The 15,970-nt window shown below is 50.5% G+C and overlaps 1 protein-coding gene across 1 annotated transcript; it reads right to left on the reverse strand.

Annotated features, from left to right (window-relative positions):
* Window positions 1-6,938: 6,938 nt before the first annotated feature.
* LOC123170872 (uncharacterized) lies at window positions 6,939-11,088 on the reverse strand. The gene is made up of 3 exons (XM_044588602.1): window positions 9,691-11,088; window positions 7,818-8,847; window positions 6,939-7,739 (listed from the first exon to the last, which is right to left on the reverse strand). The coding sequence occupies exons 1-3, from the start codon at window positions 11,086-11,088 to the stop codon at window positions 7,081-7,083; spliced, it is 3,087 nt and encodes a 1,028-aa protein (XP_044444537.1). The 3' UTR covers window positions 6,939-7,080.
* Window positions 11,089-15,970: the final 4,882 nt, after the last annotated feature.

The following is a 15,970-nucleotide window of genomic DNA, read 5'->3' on the forward strand; positions in this document are numbered from 1 at the left end:
CGGGCCCCGGATGGGCTCCGCGGGCGCGGCGGCGGAGGAGAGAGAGACCCGGCGGGGCTGACGTGGCGCGACGCCATTGGCCGGGGCGGCGGCGCGACTGCGTCCGGTCCGGGACGGACATGTCCGGCGCGGAGAGGGGAGGATTTCAAGTCCAGTGAAATATGCGTAGCGCGCATCGTGGGCGCTGGCGAGTGCGGATCGCACGAAACAGTAGACCTGGCTCCTCGTGCCCGCCAGCCGCGCCTCCAGCCCCTCGGCGAAGCAGTGCGCCAGCCACTGCGTGGCGTCTCCCGTCGGCCCGGAGTGCTGCTTGATCTGCCTGAGCAGCTCCGTCGCGCCCCGGCGGTCGCCCGCGGCCACGGCCTGCGCGCAGTGGATGAGCATGGTGCGCAGGTCGACCGCCTCGCTCTTCTTCGCGCGCGCCGTCTTCCCGTTCTTCTTCTTGGCCTCGCTGTCCATGGCGAGGCGCAACTCCTCTATCCCCTGCATGCATGCCTCATACCCCTCCAGCATTATTTCGTCGAACATCTCGCGGGCGCCGGTCTCCTCGCTGTCCGGCATCATCAGCTTGCTACTCCTGGCGGTCTCCGCCTCCAGGTCGTCCTCGTCGTACCTGTATTTGCGGCCTCGGCCATTGCCGGACGTCGGTGTTCCATTCGCCACCTCCTTCTTGACGGTGAAGCTGCACTCCTTGTCGGGGATGGCCTCGAGGAGGGTATTGTTGGTCGGCAAGAACTTGTTGGCCTCCTCCATGCCCTTGAGGAAGGCCGAGTTGAGCATGTCCATGTCACCGCCGTTACTGAAGAAGGCCGAGAGCAGCCCGCCCTGGCCGCCATCGTCGGTGGAAAACACTGCCATCTTCCGCTCGGCCTCCTTCTCCTCCGCCGGGCCATTTAAGATTGCCGAACTCTGGGTGCCCGGGCTGCCGCCGTTCTGGCCGAAGAAGGCGCTGGCCCCATCGGCCGTGCAAGTTGCGCCGGATTCTGCTGGAACCCCGCAGCTAGGGCGTCGGCAAGGAACAGGATACTGTTTAATTAGACAAGACGCGGTGGCGAATGCGGATCGCACGAAAGTATCCTGTAAATCGCGCGAATCAGAAGAGCTGCCTGTAGCGGGGTTAATTAGACAAGACGCGGGGTGTTTTTTGTAAAAGTACAGGCGACGACCTGTCCGGCCAGCTGGCTGCGACTTGTCGTGCTGTGATAGGCTGGGGAATAAATCATCTCATCTAATGTAAGTTGGGATATAATGGAGTAGCATTTCATAAGTTTAAAACTAAATCATCACATTCCATGCAAGTTAGAGTACCTGGAGTGCTATTACCTCATTCAGATGCATACAAGACGCATACACATGCGCACAAGCAGACATCGACACATGGCTACGAGCACGAGCTGGGCTATACAGGCTACGGCCAGAGTCTTGATCAGGTGCAAAAAAGGGAAAAGCCAGTAAATGTGACGCATGCCGCTGCAGCAGGGCTGGACCGACGCGAGTGGGCAGCCTTCTTGCTAGCATTGCCGTCCTTTGACCCGCGAGCCGAGAGTAGACTGAGGATCATCTGTCATTGCCCAGCCTTTCGTCGAGCCATGACGTTTGGATGGCGGGGCCATTCTTCAGGCTCGGGAACTGCTCCCCTCCTCACCATTGTCTTTGTTATCGTGTGTCTTCACTTCGTCACCGACCTCCTCTGTCTTAAACGCTCTCACCCAAGTCTCACGAGAAGCACTACTATCACCGCTCTATACTAGTCAACCAACACGCTGCATGGATCAAAGGGACAGAGATACAGGTGACATGCAAAATGGCATGTCACCGTGTGCCTCGCGGCCTCCCATCCACCGCCCAGCCTGCATCCAACGGACAGCAGCACTCCAAGGCAAAAACAACATCCAGACACAGACCAAATCGGGCACGCGCGGGTCAGCGAAAAAATCTGGCGGGGAAGGCAGGGAAAAGGCGGGCTTTGGCGCGGTGATTCGCCGGCGTCTCCTCGTCTCGCGGCCTTCGCCGGCCGCCGCCGCCGTTGCCACTGAGGAGAGGCAGGGACGAGCGCCGTTCGCCGCGGGAACCAGGGACGAACGCCGCCGCGGGTCGGGGAAGAGCGCCGCTGCGAGCTGGGGACCGTTCATCATCATCAGCAGACCTCTTCTCAGGTCCCCCCTCTCTCTCTTATTCCATTAGTGCCAGAGGCGGAGCCAGCTCCCGGGCTCGTCCGGCAACTCTTCACTGCAGATTAGTCTAATTACCGTGCTTAGTAGTGATTTTTGTTGGGGCAAAGCTAGCTGACGTCGCTATGCACGAGCTTTGCCCAGGCTCCTCGCGCTGTCTGGCTCCGCCACTGATTAGTGCACTCGATCAGATGCAGGCAACAAAATTGAAATTGGTATTTGTATACTGGTAGAGCTAACCATAATGTACCTCCTGCTGTGGTATTTGATATAATTGGTTGTCCAGTCACCGGTATAATACTAATAGTGACAAACTATACTCTGAATAAATATGGAGACTTGCAGCAATACACTCTGAAAATATCAGTCAGCACTACACTCTGAATAAATATGGAGACTTGTAGCGAGTTAAGTACTTCTGTGCATCTCGATAAGACTATAATCTGCTAAGCTTTGTGGTTTCAACATAGGAACTACTTCTATTTTGAGTCAGCACTACATTTCTGAATAAATATGGAGACTTGCAGCGAGTATTGTACTTCTATTTTGAGTATACACTCTGGAATTTGGCAGAATTGTGCGTTGTCCGATGGGATCGATTGGCAACAGGATATCCAAAGTTGGTACGCGTTTCATAAATTCGGATGAGGCTTGGCGGTTCTGGGTGCAATATGGAGGTCACATAGGCTTTGATGTGAGGAAAAGAAATACCATCAGAAGCAGAACTGATGGAACAATCACTTCATGTAGGTTTGTTTGTTCCAATGAAGGCATTCGAAGGAAAAGTCAAATAGATCACGAGCCGAAGCGCATTAGAGCTGAAACAAGAACCAATTGTAAAGTTCGGATGATTGTTCATTTGATCGATTTGCAAAAAAAAAGTCACCGAAGTTGATTTGGAACACAATCACCTCCTTCAATTGCCACAAACCTGTCACTTGTTGGCATCATAAAGGAAGATTTCAGATGTGCAAGCTTTAGAGATAGAAACAACGGATGATTCTGGAATTATGCCAAAAGCTTCACATGAGTTTGCATGTCGTCGAGCTGGTGGGAAGTTCAACGTTGGTTACACTTTGACCGACCAAAAGAATCATTTGCGAACCAAGCGGCAGCGGGAGATGGCTTATGGACAGGCCGGTAGTATGTTGAAGTTCTTTCGTGACAAGATAGCTGAGAATCCATCATTCCAATATTATTTCCAGTTTGATTGTGAGGAGCATATAGCCAACATATTCTGGGTTGATGCTAAAATGTACTTGACTATGCACACTTTGGTGATGTTGTCACTTTTGACACTACATTTGGCACGAACAAAGAGTATAGGCCATTTGGTATTTTTCTTGCGCTCAATCAGTTTAGAGAAACAAACATTTTTGGTGCTGCATTGATGTTTGATGAAATACACGACTCATTTATATGGCTCTATGAGACATTTCTAGCCGCACACAATGGAAGGCAGCCTAGAACTATATATACCGATCAAGATGCAGCAATGGGAGGAGCCATAGAGAAGGTCTTCACATAATCATATCATGGACGTGTACATTTCATATCATGCAAAATGCTGTCAAACATTTAACTCAAGTGGGAGTGGAGGATGAAGTGGAGGATGAAGAAAAAGAGCCTCATATTCTCACAGATTTTGGTGATTGTATGTATGGATATGAGGACAAGGCAGCATTTGAAGAAGCATTTGACAATATGAGGCTCGCAATGGAAGTATACAAGATAAGGAAGGAAGGAAAGTGGTAGAAAATCCAAAACTTGAAGCTCAACTTCGGTACAGGGATTTGTCTCATCAATTTCACAATGTGGCACATAGAGCAGCCAGCTCCCCACAGTGTTGTTTGCTATTGGCCAATGCACTTGCCTCCGTTGCACCTAGCATACAAGAAATACTCAATGCCACTAGTACTATGGATGAACCATATAAAGGCAAAGAGAATGTTGACCCAAATGTGCAGATAATAGATGAATTGCTTAGAGCTTTCTTCATTTGTAAACTAGTTACTATACTTTTCATTGGCAGCCAAAAAAGAAGAAGGATGGTGTGCAAAAAAAGAAGGATGATGTGCAAAAAATGAAGAAGGATGGTGTGCAACAAAAGAAGAAGGATGATGTACAGCCTCAAGTACTAGTGGAGAAGTGTGACAACACCAAATGAGTAAATATGGAGCCCCAAGAGTGCAATGCGATCATGAGTTTCACTCAGCTCTTGACGGCTCCACCTTGTGGTGAGGATGATCCGTTCTAGCGTGCAAGCTCGCTAGAAGTATTTTGGACATAGTTAAGTATAGTATTTTGGGCTAACTATAGTCGTCTTTTGGGGCCTAAGTGTACAAATCAAATGGTACTAAATGGCTGTTAAGAGCTCACTGAATTCACTGGAAAGTGGTACTGAAACTTCAAATCATGTACTTCTGAATTACTTGTGACGAAGTGGGTTGTCTGAATCTAAATAGTGATTAATGGCATGTCTGAATTTCTTATGAATATGAATGTAAACAGTATATTTGACTGTTGTTTGTACTGTTTCCGGACTAAAAGGCTGATGTTTATATTTTGTATTGTTCAAAACTGAATTTCTTGTGAACCTGAGCGCAAACAATATTTTGACTGTTGCTTGCACTGTTTCCGGACTAAAAGGTTGATGTTTGTATTGTGTTTGTGTTCAAAACACTTGTTTGTACTGTTGAATGACTAAAAGATTTGTATCTGTATCATATAAAGTTCAAAATAGTGAAGTTTCAGAGTGTCTGGGCTGAAAACTGTGAAGTCTGAATGTTTTTGCCTTGGGAAGCTGTGGTGCGTTGGATTCTGGCTGGGCGGTGGATGGGAGGCCGCGAGGCACACGGTGACATGCCGTTTGCATGTCACCTGATCTCTGTTTTTATCAAAGGGGAATATCTGGTGCTCTGGTTCATTACATGCTCCCAAGCTAAGCTCCTATATTTAAAAAAACAATCTAAATGTTTCACAAATATTTTTATTGTTTGTGGATTTTTATAAAAGATGTGTCCACAATCCTAAAAATCATACCCGAATTTGAATTACGCGTCAAGAGAAAGAGAGACAAATCCAAATGTTACTAGTGTTGTTTTTTGCTTTTGTATTTTTGTGACACCATTACTGTTGGATTTTTTTAACACGGTACAGATGTAGACGCTCATACATACGAATATGGACGACACACACATCCTACCCCTACAAGCTTCTCTAAGATACTGAGCTGGCTCATGATTAAGATTGACGAAGTTGTCACAGATGTCTTTGTAGTCAACGGGAACGTCCATTCCCACTAAACGTACATCGCTAGAATGCCTAAAAAATCCAAAAAAAATGCGAGCACATGTGTCAAGTCTAGGACTTCAACTCTGATGAACTGAAGATATCACTGTCCTTCTAACCATCCAACCACAAATTATGTTGAATTTTCTTAAGAACGCTCAAACATGGGTTACTCTTCTTTTTTCTTCATGTGTGAAATGAATTTTGATATGAAGTTTGTAGGAGTTGCAGACATATGCCTTATGACATGCATAAAATGTTTCAGAATTTTCTGAAATATTCAAATTGATTTTTTTAATGCGGGACGATTGTGGCTTGTGATGAATGGGAGTATTGGATACTCGCCCTCTCATGGATCAGAACCGATACATGATGTACATGTACGCACGCACACAAGTTACACGAAGCAACCAACACAAATGCAATGGAGGAAACAGAATGGATGCCGTTGTGTGTGTGTGTGTGTGTGTGAGTTGACTCGTTAGTAATGAGGCGTTGTAGACGAAGGCAACATTGTCGATTCTGGCGCGGGCAATACAAGGGGGTGGCACTCCCTGGCAGCTCCGAGTAAATGGTATACCTCACTTTCGTAGGCGATACTCGAGGAGTATTCAAAAACTTTCTGCATGTGTCTTTTTTTTAGGAAGAAAACGAGCATACCTTTTTTTGAGGAGTACATATGTTAGTTTGTCCCTTACTCCTTCATTTGAGTAAAGCATTTTGGAAAAATGAAAAAGACGACTATCAACTGATGCATAGACTGACGCTTTAAATATACCACTCCGTTTCTCCAAGGTGCTTATAAGGGTACGATGTGCATGTGTGTGTTCATAAGGGGTGAGTGTATGTGTGTGTTCATAGGGGGTGAGTGTATGTGTGTGTATGAGCGTCCGCGTCGGTACCATATTAAAAAAATGAGAGTAGTAAGCTAAATGTAGAATTTTGAGACTCTGTTCTCCTCTGAAAATCCAAGTGGAGTCCAAGTAATGGCAAACTGGAACGAAAGTGTAATTCCGCTGGCAAGCTCAAATGCTCCCTCCTGAATAGTAAAATCAAACCAAATAATAATTATATTAAAAATTCTATTATTTTTGTCCAAAACATTAACGAATATTCTACATACATGCAAATTTCCGTGAAGATTTTTTTTTGCTAGTGCTCTGGAAAACAACCATTTCTTCAAAATGCTTGGAAAAAAAGTGTTTTTGGAGCATTGACATTTTTCCAGAGGATTTAGGAATCTCTATGTAGACGGTTCATGAATGTTTGTTGACAAAACATATCAGGTGTGCTAGATTTGTCACTATTTTTCACTGTTTATGAAGGAGCATTTGAATTTGCGAGTAGAAACTCCATGTCCCAAACTAGAAACTCCATGTCCCAAACTAGAATCCTTCTTTTCTTTTCCCTTCATCGTTAGTTCCAATTCAAAAGACGAATTGAGACGGCGAAATTATCATAAGCTTTGTTAAATCACCAAAGATGACAATTTGTAGGTCTTCTTAGTTTATGGAAAGATATTGAGAAATTTGAATGGTGATACCGCTTAAACACTCCAGAGGTCACTGATGAATCTTAGATAACGAGTCTCGTATAGCAAAGGAAACGGATCACTCGATTACAGAGTAGCGAAGCAAGGAAAAGATCCGCGGTGCGCCCCATGTCCTCCGTCTCGCTCTCCTGCTACCCTCCTGACTACCTCCGCGGCACCTTCGCCGTGGCGAGCTCGCCCTTCGTCTCCTCCAGCTGCTTCCGCAGCGCGGCAATCTCCGCGTCCCGCGCCAACAGCTTCTCCTCCAGCTCCAGAGCGTAGTCCAAGGAGAATGACATGTAGTTCGCCGCCTGCGCACAAATAATGTGAACATGTAGTTCTCTGGCATACCTGGAGAATCGCGACATAGCTCGACGCGACGACATCTGATGGCTCGGTCGCCGCAAACACGCGCTGCTGCGGCGGCGCGACGGCACCCTGCAGCAGCTCCCGTGCAACCTCCCAGTCTGTGCCGTCTCCGTCGGCGAAGTCTTGTGGCTGCCGAGAGACTCCCGGCAGTGGCGAACACACGCTGGTGGGCACCGAGTGGCCACGGGCGGCAGGTGGAGCGTCCGAAGAAGGGGGACGGCCCTCCTCCTCGTTGGCCTCGTCCAGGTTCCCTTTCTTCCCGCACAACGGCGACGACCCTGGCTCTGCTTTCACCTTCTTTGCCGATGCCGACGCTTGCCGGGCCATCTTCTCCGCCAGCATGGTTTTCATCATGTCGTAGACGGCGGAATCCATCCCTGAATAACAAGGGAGGGTAAGATCAGCCGCTGCACGAAACTTGGGATCTTGGGGATGAGGGGGATTTCAGCGTTTACCTTTGGAACTAGCACTAGTACGAGCAGAGGGCGGCGCCGGAGATGCGGCAGTTACCACGGTAGCGGCAATGTTGCTGTCGGACAAACATGTCCTGATATCAACGGCGGCGCCGCCGGAAGCACGTAGCAGCTTCGCCACGGATTTCTTCTCCTCGTTTGTAAGCACCGGGTCCACGAAGGAGCTCTTGGACGGCTCGCCCCACTCCACGGGACAGGGCCACGGGGTCGGCGAAGAGAGGAAGAAGAACCCGCGCTTCCAGCCGTTGATGGAATCTGGCAACCCAGCGAAGCGCAAGCCGGAGCTGTCCCTGAACCTGGTTTGGAAGTAGTACCATCTTTTGGTGTGCCTGTGGTTGAGGACGGACAGCACGAAGAAACGCCGGAACACCGCGAGCGACGGCGGCACGCCGGCGGAGCGGCAGAGCACGAGGAAGCCCGCCATGATGCGCCACGCGTTGGGCGCGAGCTGCGTCGGCGCGACGCCGAAGTGGGCCAGCGCCTCGCAGAAGAAGGGGTGCAGCGGGACGCGCATCCCGGCCTCCAGCGCGTGCGCGTACACGCAGACGCAGCCCGGCGGCGGGGGCGAGCACGCGCGAAGGTCGCCGGCGAGGCGCGCGGTGTAGTGATCCTCGGGGACGCCGTATTTCTTGCACACGGCGTCGACGTCGTCCGGCGAGCGCAGGAACGAGACGAAGCCCTCGGCGTCGGGGCGCTTCGGGAGGGCGACGGCAGCAGCGTCGGCATGACTCTGGTGGACGGCGGTAGCGGCGTCATCGTCGAGGTCGGAGGTGGCGACAAGGTAGTCCGGGTCGGAGGACGAGGAGGAAGGGGAGGAAGAATCCATGGGCGCGAGGGTGCTGGTCTCTGTCTTTGGTGGCTCCTGTCTCCTGTTGGAGTACAGCAGATATATGGACAGGCTGGTGGACTGCTTTGAAGGGTCTGTGTAAAGTCGATTTGAAGGCTGTGGTTTCGCTACCAGAGGATTCTTTTCCTTCTGCCGTGAAGGGTCTGTGTAACGTCGATTTGAAGGCTGATTGTGATTACAGGACGATACTCACTGCATCAGAAACAAAAATTGCTCGATATTGTTTTAAAAAAAATTGGTCGATGGCACCTCTGGAATGAAAACTCTCATGAAAAATCTGTAGTGTCATGTTCTTTTCTGAGCCGCTACTATAACACGTTTTGCCAAATCTCATCAAGCGTAGAAGAGATTATCAAAGGGAAATCCCATATGGTTTTGGAGCAGGCAGCGAAACATTTTATTTAAAGCCCAATATATTGATCAAATAACAATGTTCTTACAATCGTTCGTTACATAGTTTGCCACGCAGGGCGAAACACTATTATAAATAACACAATCAGACCTGCTATCAAAGCTAAATTTTGTAATCTCATGCGTCGTCTTGGTAGCCTGCATAGCAACCTTTACAATCTTGAGATCCTAATGCACTTAGAGACGTTTTTCGCTTACCTTTTTAGATCCGCCAATGAAGACTTGTTAATGGTTTCTTTTGCAAGAAAAGATGCAACAAAAGAACAGTTTGTTTCTTTTTTCGAGAGTACGCCAATGGCGTACCTTAGCTTTATAGAAGAGAGAAAAATATATACAAGAGATTGTATGGTAGATCGTCACAAACCGACGATCCCACCCAACCACTCCCCTACCCTAAGCGGACTACTCACAAAAACGTTGGACTCCTACCACTCCCGCTAACTTCCAGAGATGTATCTCCTGGAAGATTAGGTTCACCGTCGTGAACTCATCGCAAATAGCACCGGATTAAAACACCCTAACATTCCTTTGCTTCCATAACGTCCGGCAGATCAACATGACAAACGTGTCGAAGCCCTTCTTATCCGCAGAGCTAACCTGCTTGCGCGCATTCATCCACCATTGTTGCAGCAAATCGTGATGCACAGGGCTCAGGTTGGTATCGATTCCAACTTTGGCAAAGCATTGGTACCAGACCTGTCGCGCGAAGACACACTGAATCATGAGGTGATCTACATTGTCCTGCTCCTGGTCACAGAGAAAGCGCGTGGAGGCCGTGTCCTGCAAACCATGCCTTAGTCTCCGGTCTGACGTCCAGATGCGGTTTTGGATAGCTAGCCACATGAAAATCTTATATGCCAGGGGGGCTCCGTTTTTCCATATGGCGGCTGCAGGTGCAAAACTGATTCCACCGAAGCAGAGCATCCGATAAGCCGACGCCGCAGAATAGCTACCAGACTCATGCCATGCCCATATCGCCTTGTCTCCACTGCCAGGAGAAATATCGACGTGCACAAGTGCATCCCAAAGATGTATAAACTGCATCAGCTCCTCTGTCGATAGATTCTCCGGCAAGTCCTTGAGCCACGCATGCTGGTGTAGCCCCTCGCTGGCCAGCCGCGAATTGACTGTCCTCGTCTTGACCTTAGCTACCAGGCCAGGGGCAATCTCAGCGATCGTGTAACCTTGCACCCATCTGTCCTTCCAAAACAGAATTCCCGTGCCGTCTCTGATCTCCCACTTCACCAGGCTATTGAACGTGTGCTGGACCTGTTTATCAGTTGCGAGATTCAATACTTGCCATGGCCTGCTATCGTCCAGCCTGCGTAGCCATTCCCATCTCAACCGAAGGGCAAGACCATGTTTACTGAGATCCAAAATGCCCAGACCAACCAGCTGTTTAGGGCGGCACACTCTCCGCCAAGATACCGCGCACTTCCCGCCACTGACGGCATCAGAACCAGCCCAAAAGAACGCACGACAGCCCTGATCCACTTTCTCGATCGCCCACTTCGGCGCCTCTGCCACAATTAGGTGATGCGTGGGACGCGCCCTCATCACTTGTTGCACAAGAATCAGCCTTCCCGGACGTGTAACCAGGCCTCTTTGCCATCCTGGCAAGATTTTGAGCGCTCCATCCACCATGCATTGCCATTCAGAACGCGTCAATTGTTTGATCCCAAGCTGTAGAACCAGATATTTACACGGGAAGTGATCAATCTTCCATGGTAGCGCGCTTCTGACCACTTCCTCGTCCTGCTCCTCTCCCCGGATCAGAATTGCTGAAGACTTGGCAAAATTAACATGCAATCCCGAGGCCTTTCCAAAGATCATGAGTACTTCCTTGACAAAAGCAATATCTGTCCGGTAAGGTCTAATGAATAGTACCACGTCCACTGCGTATAGCGATAACCTCTGCAAGGGCTTGCAACCATTCAAATTCTCCAAAACTTTGAGCTCATGCGCCTTGATTATGATCTCCGTGAGGGTCTCCATGGCAATAACGAAAAGCAGCGGAGAGATCGAGTCTCCATGTCTAAGGCCACAAGCATGCATGAATTTGTCAGTCAGACACCCATTCACCACGATCCTCGAGCTGGCGGTAGTGAGCATGGTTGCCAACCAATCAAGCCATCTCTCCGGGAATCCCTTAGCACGAAGCACCTCAAAGAGAAAGGGCCAAGATAGGGAATCAAAAGCTCGAGCGATATCCAACTTGAGTAGAACACCCTTAGCTTTCCTTTGATGCAATCTTCTTTGCCATTTGCCTGACTAGCAAAAAGTTGTCATGGAGGTTCCTACCACGAATGAAAGCAGACTGGTTAGTGCTCACCAGCTCTCCCATCCGCGGGCACACCCTGCTAGCCATCAATTTTGAGGCCAACTTAGGAAAGCAATGCACCAAGCTGATAGGTCTGAAGTCATTAACACGACATGCTTCTGGGTTCTTTGGAATGAGAGTGATTAGTGCCTGATTAAGCCGACCAAAGCCATGGCCATTATTAAGGACCAGCTTGTGTAGCGCCGCCATCACATCATCTTTGATAATATCCCAAGCCATATGGAAGAACACTCCAATGAATCCATTCGGTCCCGGGGCACGATCCTTAGGCATGTCCTTGATAACCGCCCAAACTTCCTCCTCCGTGAAAGGGCGATCCAGCTCGGCTAGATCAACTTGCCGAATGTTGAGCGCCTCCAAATCCAACGTGTGGTCTCTAGTTGTGCTTTCACCCAACATAGCTCTGAAAGCTTGGAGAAAGGCCTCCTCCTTCCCTCTTTGGTCCGTGATGACCTGTCCATCAACAACAATGGCCGGAATGAAGTTATTCGTCTTCCTGCCATTGGCTACTAAGTGGAACAACTTGGTGTTGGCATCCCCATCCGCGAGCCAGCGTATCATTGATCTCTGACGGGCAATAGTCCTTTCAAGCGAAGCGAGACCAAGAATCAACTGTTTGAGCATGCCTCGCAGCCACCTCTCGCCAGGAGTAAGCAACCGCACATCCTGCGCATAGTCCAGTTTGAGAATGACCAACTTAGCCACCCCAAGTTGAAGCTTGATATTTCCCACTTTCCTTTGGCCCCACGAAGTTAGCGCACGAGCCGTGTTTCTCAAGAGGACGTCCAACCTATGGTACGGGTCCACAATCGTAGCTTCACAAGTCCATGCCTGTTGGACCACCTCCAGAAATCCCTCCGGTTTCGTCCAGAATAATTCAAACCGGAACCTTCTCTTCGATTCCATGCGCTCCTCCAAGGATAGATATAGAGGGCAGTGGTTAGACGAGGCCGTCGACAGCGCTTGTAATAGGCTGTCGGGATGATCAAGCTCCCAATCTATAGAGACAAAAGCCCTAACAATCTTCGTTAGTGTAGGCACCTCCCTCTCATTACTCCACGTGTACGTATGTCCATGCAAGAACAACTCCTTGAGGGCGTTGTCATCAACAAATCTCTTAAACCTCCCCATCATCCTACGATCCAGCAGCGTGTTATTTTTGTCCACCGCATGCAAGATCAAGTTAAAGTCGCCAATCACCAGCCACGGTCCCGGGCAGAGCAATCTCCTCTCAGTCAACTCCTGAAGAAACTGTATTTTCTGGGCGTCCTCTTGAGGCCCATACACCATGGTATGCCACCACGGGCTTCCCTCCTTTGGCGCCACATATCCGGACAGAGAGAAGGAATCAAGAGCAAAGTTGGTAAGTTGGACACGTGTGGAGTCCCAACCCACCAAGATCCCTCCTCTAGTCTCGGTAGCCGGGAGGTACGCAAATCCATCATAGGACGGTCCTAAGCATTGCAAGATGATATACTGATCAACATCTTCTAATTTAGATTCCACAATACAAACGATCGCCACACGCAAAGAGTCTACAAACTCCCTCAACGCCTTCTTTCTAACTGGGCTATTTAAACCCCTCACATTCTAGCACACCACATCCGTAGGGTTGTACGACATAGGGAAAGAAGATCGTCCATGTCAGTACGAAAGCCCTACCTACACTACCGTCATAGCCGCGGGTTCGGCTCCTCTACAGTAATGTTATTACTGTACGCATGTTGTTGCTCTCAAAATCCACTGTCGGTTTCAATCCAAAGGCTCTCTTTGGTCTGCCTTAATTATGTTATTAATCAAAAACAAAATTGTAACGACGCCGGAAGAACGGTGGTCCTCCGGCTGGCCGCGCCGGCCAGCTCAGCTGTCAGCGTGCATGTGAAATTGAAACGCACGGCGCCGTCGTGGCCGGAGGCCAGGAGCTCGCCGGCCTTGTAAATGGCTTGCATGACCGGAGCATAAGTTCCTCAAGGAAACCATCTTGAGTTCTTGTAGCCCTACGATTGTTGTCTGGGGCTACCATGGAGAAGGAAGCTAGCTGGTTAACAAGTGGAGGATGAATACATGTCTCGATGCATGAATTACTTAGCATTGATCTAACAAATGCTGCAGGCATGGTGACGGTATCCTGTTTCGGTAGCCGCGCGACGCTTTGTTTGCAGGTTCGCAAGCTCTGGACATACGACGGTGCCGGCGCCGTTTGTGCGGATTTCATCGAACTTGTCGGCGCGGGGAGCTTATGACCGCCGTCACGTCTCTAGTCCGGGGTGGTGTTTTTTGCGATTTAATAAGAGAATTAAGTGAAAGTAAGGAGATCCACTAGATTAGAGTGGACGGTTAATAGTAGAGCCTACAGCACCCATACAGTAACAACTGAACTGTAGAGGAGCTGAACCCCATAGCCGCGGACTCCATTTGTGCCGCAAGGTTAGTAGGCACGGTCTTCCCAAAGATCGCCGCAATGGCTTTCAACTGCTGCTCTTGGAGTGGCGAGTCGAACACGGACCGAAGGATACCAAGCGTGTCATCCGAGACTGCCAAAGCCTCGCAAGCAACTCCCAACGCCTTCAACAGTACCGTTTCTGCCACTGTAGCTTTGGTCTTCCTACCGGCCCCCACCGAGCTCAGCACGGACCTGGTCGTACGCCTAGGTGTGAAAGGGTCCTGCCCCGGACGTACACCACGTGCCCCCTCAATTTCCTTAAGCAAAGGTGGAGCCAGTTTCTTGAGTAATCCAGCGCAAAAAGACTTGATATTTCCCAAGGCTACCAGTTCTTTAGTCGTAACATTCGCCTGTGCTTCCTCCAAATGTGCATGCGGCTCCACCACCACGGCCTGAGAGTTATTGCATGGCACTTCTACATACGTGGTCATATCCATCCATGTAATCACTGGAGCAACCTGGGGTGGCGCGTCCAATGGGACCGGCCCGCGCTCCGTAGTCCCACCCAGCTCCGAAATGGGTGCCCAACCAGCAGCGTGGGTGGTAGACGAGACACCCACCGGCCCCAAAGGCGACCGGATCTGTTGCGCCGATCCCTGTGGAGCCGGACCCACAAAAGCGCCCATCTCCACCAGCGGCGCGGCCAATGAGGGGAGCAAAGAATCCAGCGGCCCCACTATCTGTCCATCCGAGCCTCCCACCAGCGGCCCCACTATCTGTCCCTTCGAGGCTCCCACAGGGCAAATTTGACAAATTTGACCTGTGGACGAAATCAAATCACAGAATGAACGGCCCGTGAAACTATTTCACGCGGCTGACCTTTTTGTGTGACGCCCGACACGAAGGCGTCACACTACATTGTGCAACGCCTCACAGATAGACGTTACATGCCTGGGCAGCGTTGCACCCCAGACTGCCTAAAAATTGCTAAGTCATTGTGCTGAGCCTAAGAGCTAGGCGCTGCACTGTATAGTGTGGCGCCTAGCTCTCTCGCCTGCACTAGTTGTTGCACTACAAAATGAAGCAACCACTAGTGCAACGCCTAGAAGCTAGGCGCTACACTGTATGGTGTGGCGCCTAGCACTCAGGCGCTGCACACTGACTTACTAATTTTCGGATCACACGGGTGCGACGCTGGCCAGGCGTGTAGCGCCTATCTGTGAGGCGTTGCAGTGTAGTGTGGCGCCTTCGTGTCGGGCGTCACACAAAAAGGTCAGCCACGTGAAATAGTATCACGGGCAGTTCATCTGTGATTTGATTTCGTTCATAGATCAAATTTGTCAATTTTTCCACGAGACAGCAGCATCCGAGGCCACGCAGGCCGTCGAGGGACCGGCTGTCTGCATCGGTCTCTCCTGGACCACGTGCGCCAACACGCCCTCCTCTGTGACTGCGGGCACCGAGCCAATCACCGGCCCGGCCACCGGATCTGATGCCCTTGTCGCATCAGCTAATCCTTCCTGCCCCTCGACACTTTTGTCAGCCTGCACCTCATCCGATAAGCCCAACTCGGTACTTTTGTCAGCCTGCCCCCCATCCGGAGCACCCAAACTAACACTTTTGACCTGTATCGACTCTCCAGCTGGCGTCTTCTGGATGGCCTGATCCACTAGCTCAGCCTGCACCACGAACCTCCTTTGCGGCTCAATGGTTGTCTGCCCCGTCTCGCAGGCCACCATCGTATTGGCCACCCGGGGCGGTGGAGCCCCCTGACCCGTAGTCGTCATCGGTGGGATCCTCCAGTCAGACGGGCCCACGCGTCCCTCCAACGCCTGCCTGTACGACCGCCCAGCACCGTACGCCGCCGGGCCGGCGCCGTACCGATCCATCCCGCGGCGATCGCGAACTCCACGCGTCGAGGGCTGCACCGACCATTCTCCTCCGGCGAACGATCCCGGCGAGCTATCAGGCAAACCACTCTGTCCACTGTCACTGTCTGATCTTGAACTCCGACGCCACAGCTCCGGCGGAGAGAAATCCCTCAGTCTCCCGATATGGATCAGCGTTGGGTATTCGAGCAGTTGTCGAAAGGATGGGCGCCTCGCCGCTGGATCCAAACTCACCGGCTCCGGCACCCACAGCTTGCGGCTGAC

This window comes from Triticum aestivum, chromosome 7D (assembly GCF_018294505.1).
Source record: "Triticum aestivum cultivar Chinese Spring chromosome 7D, IWGSC CS RefSeq v2.1, whole genome shotgun sequence".
NCBI lineage: Eukaryota > Viridiplantae > Streptophyta > Magnoliopsida > Poales > Poaceae > Triticum > Triticum aestivum.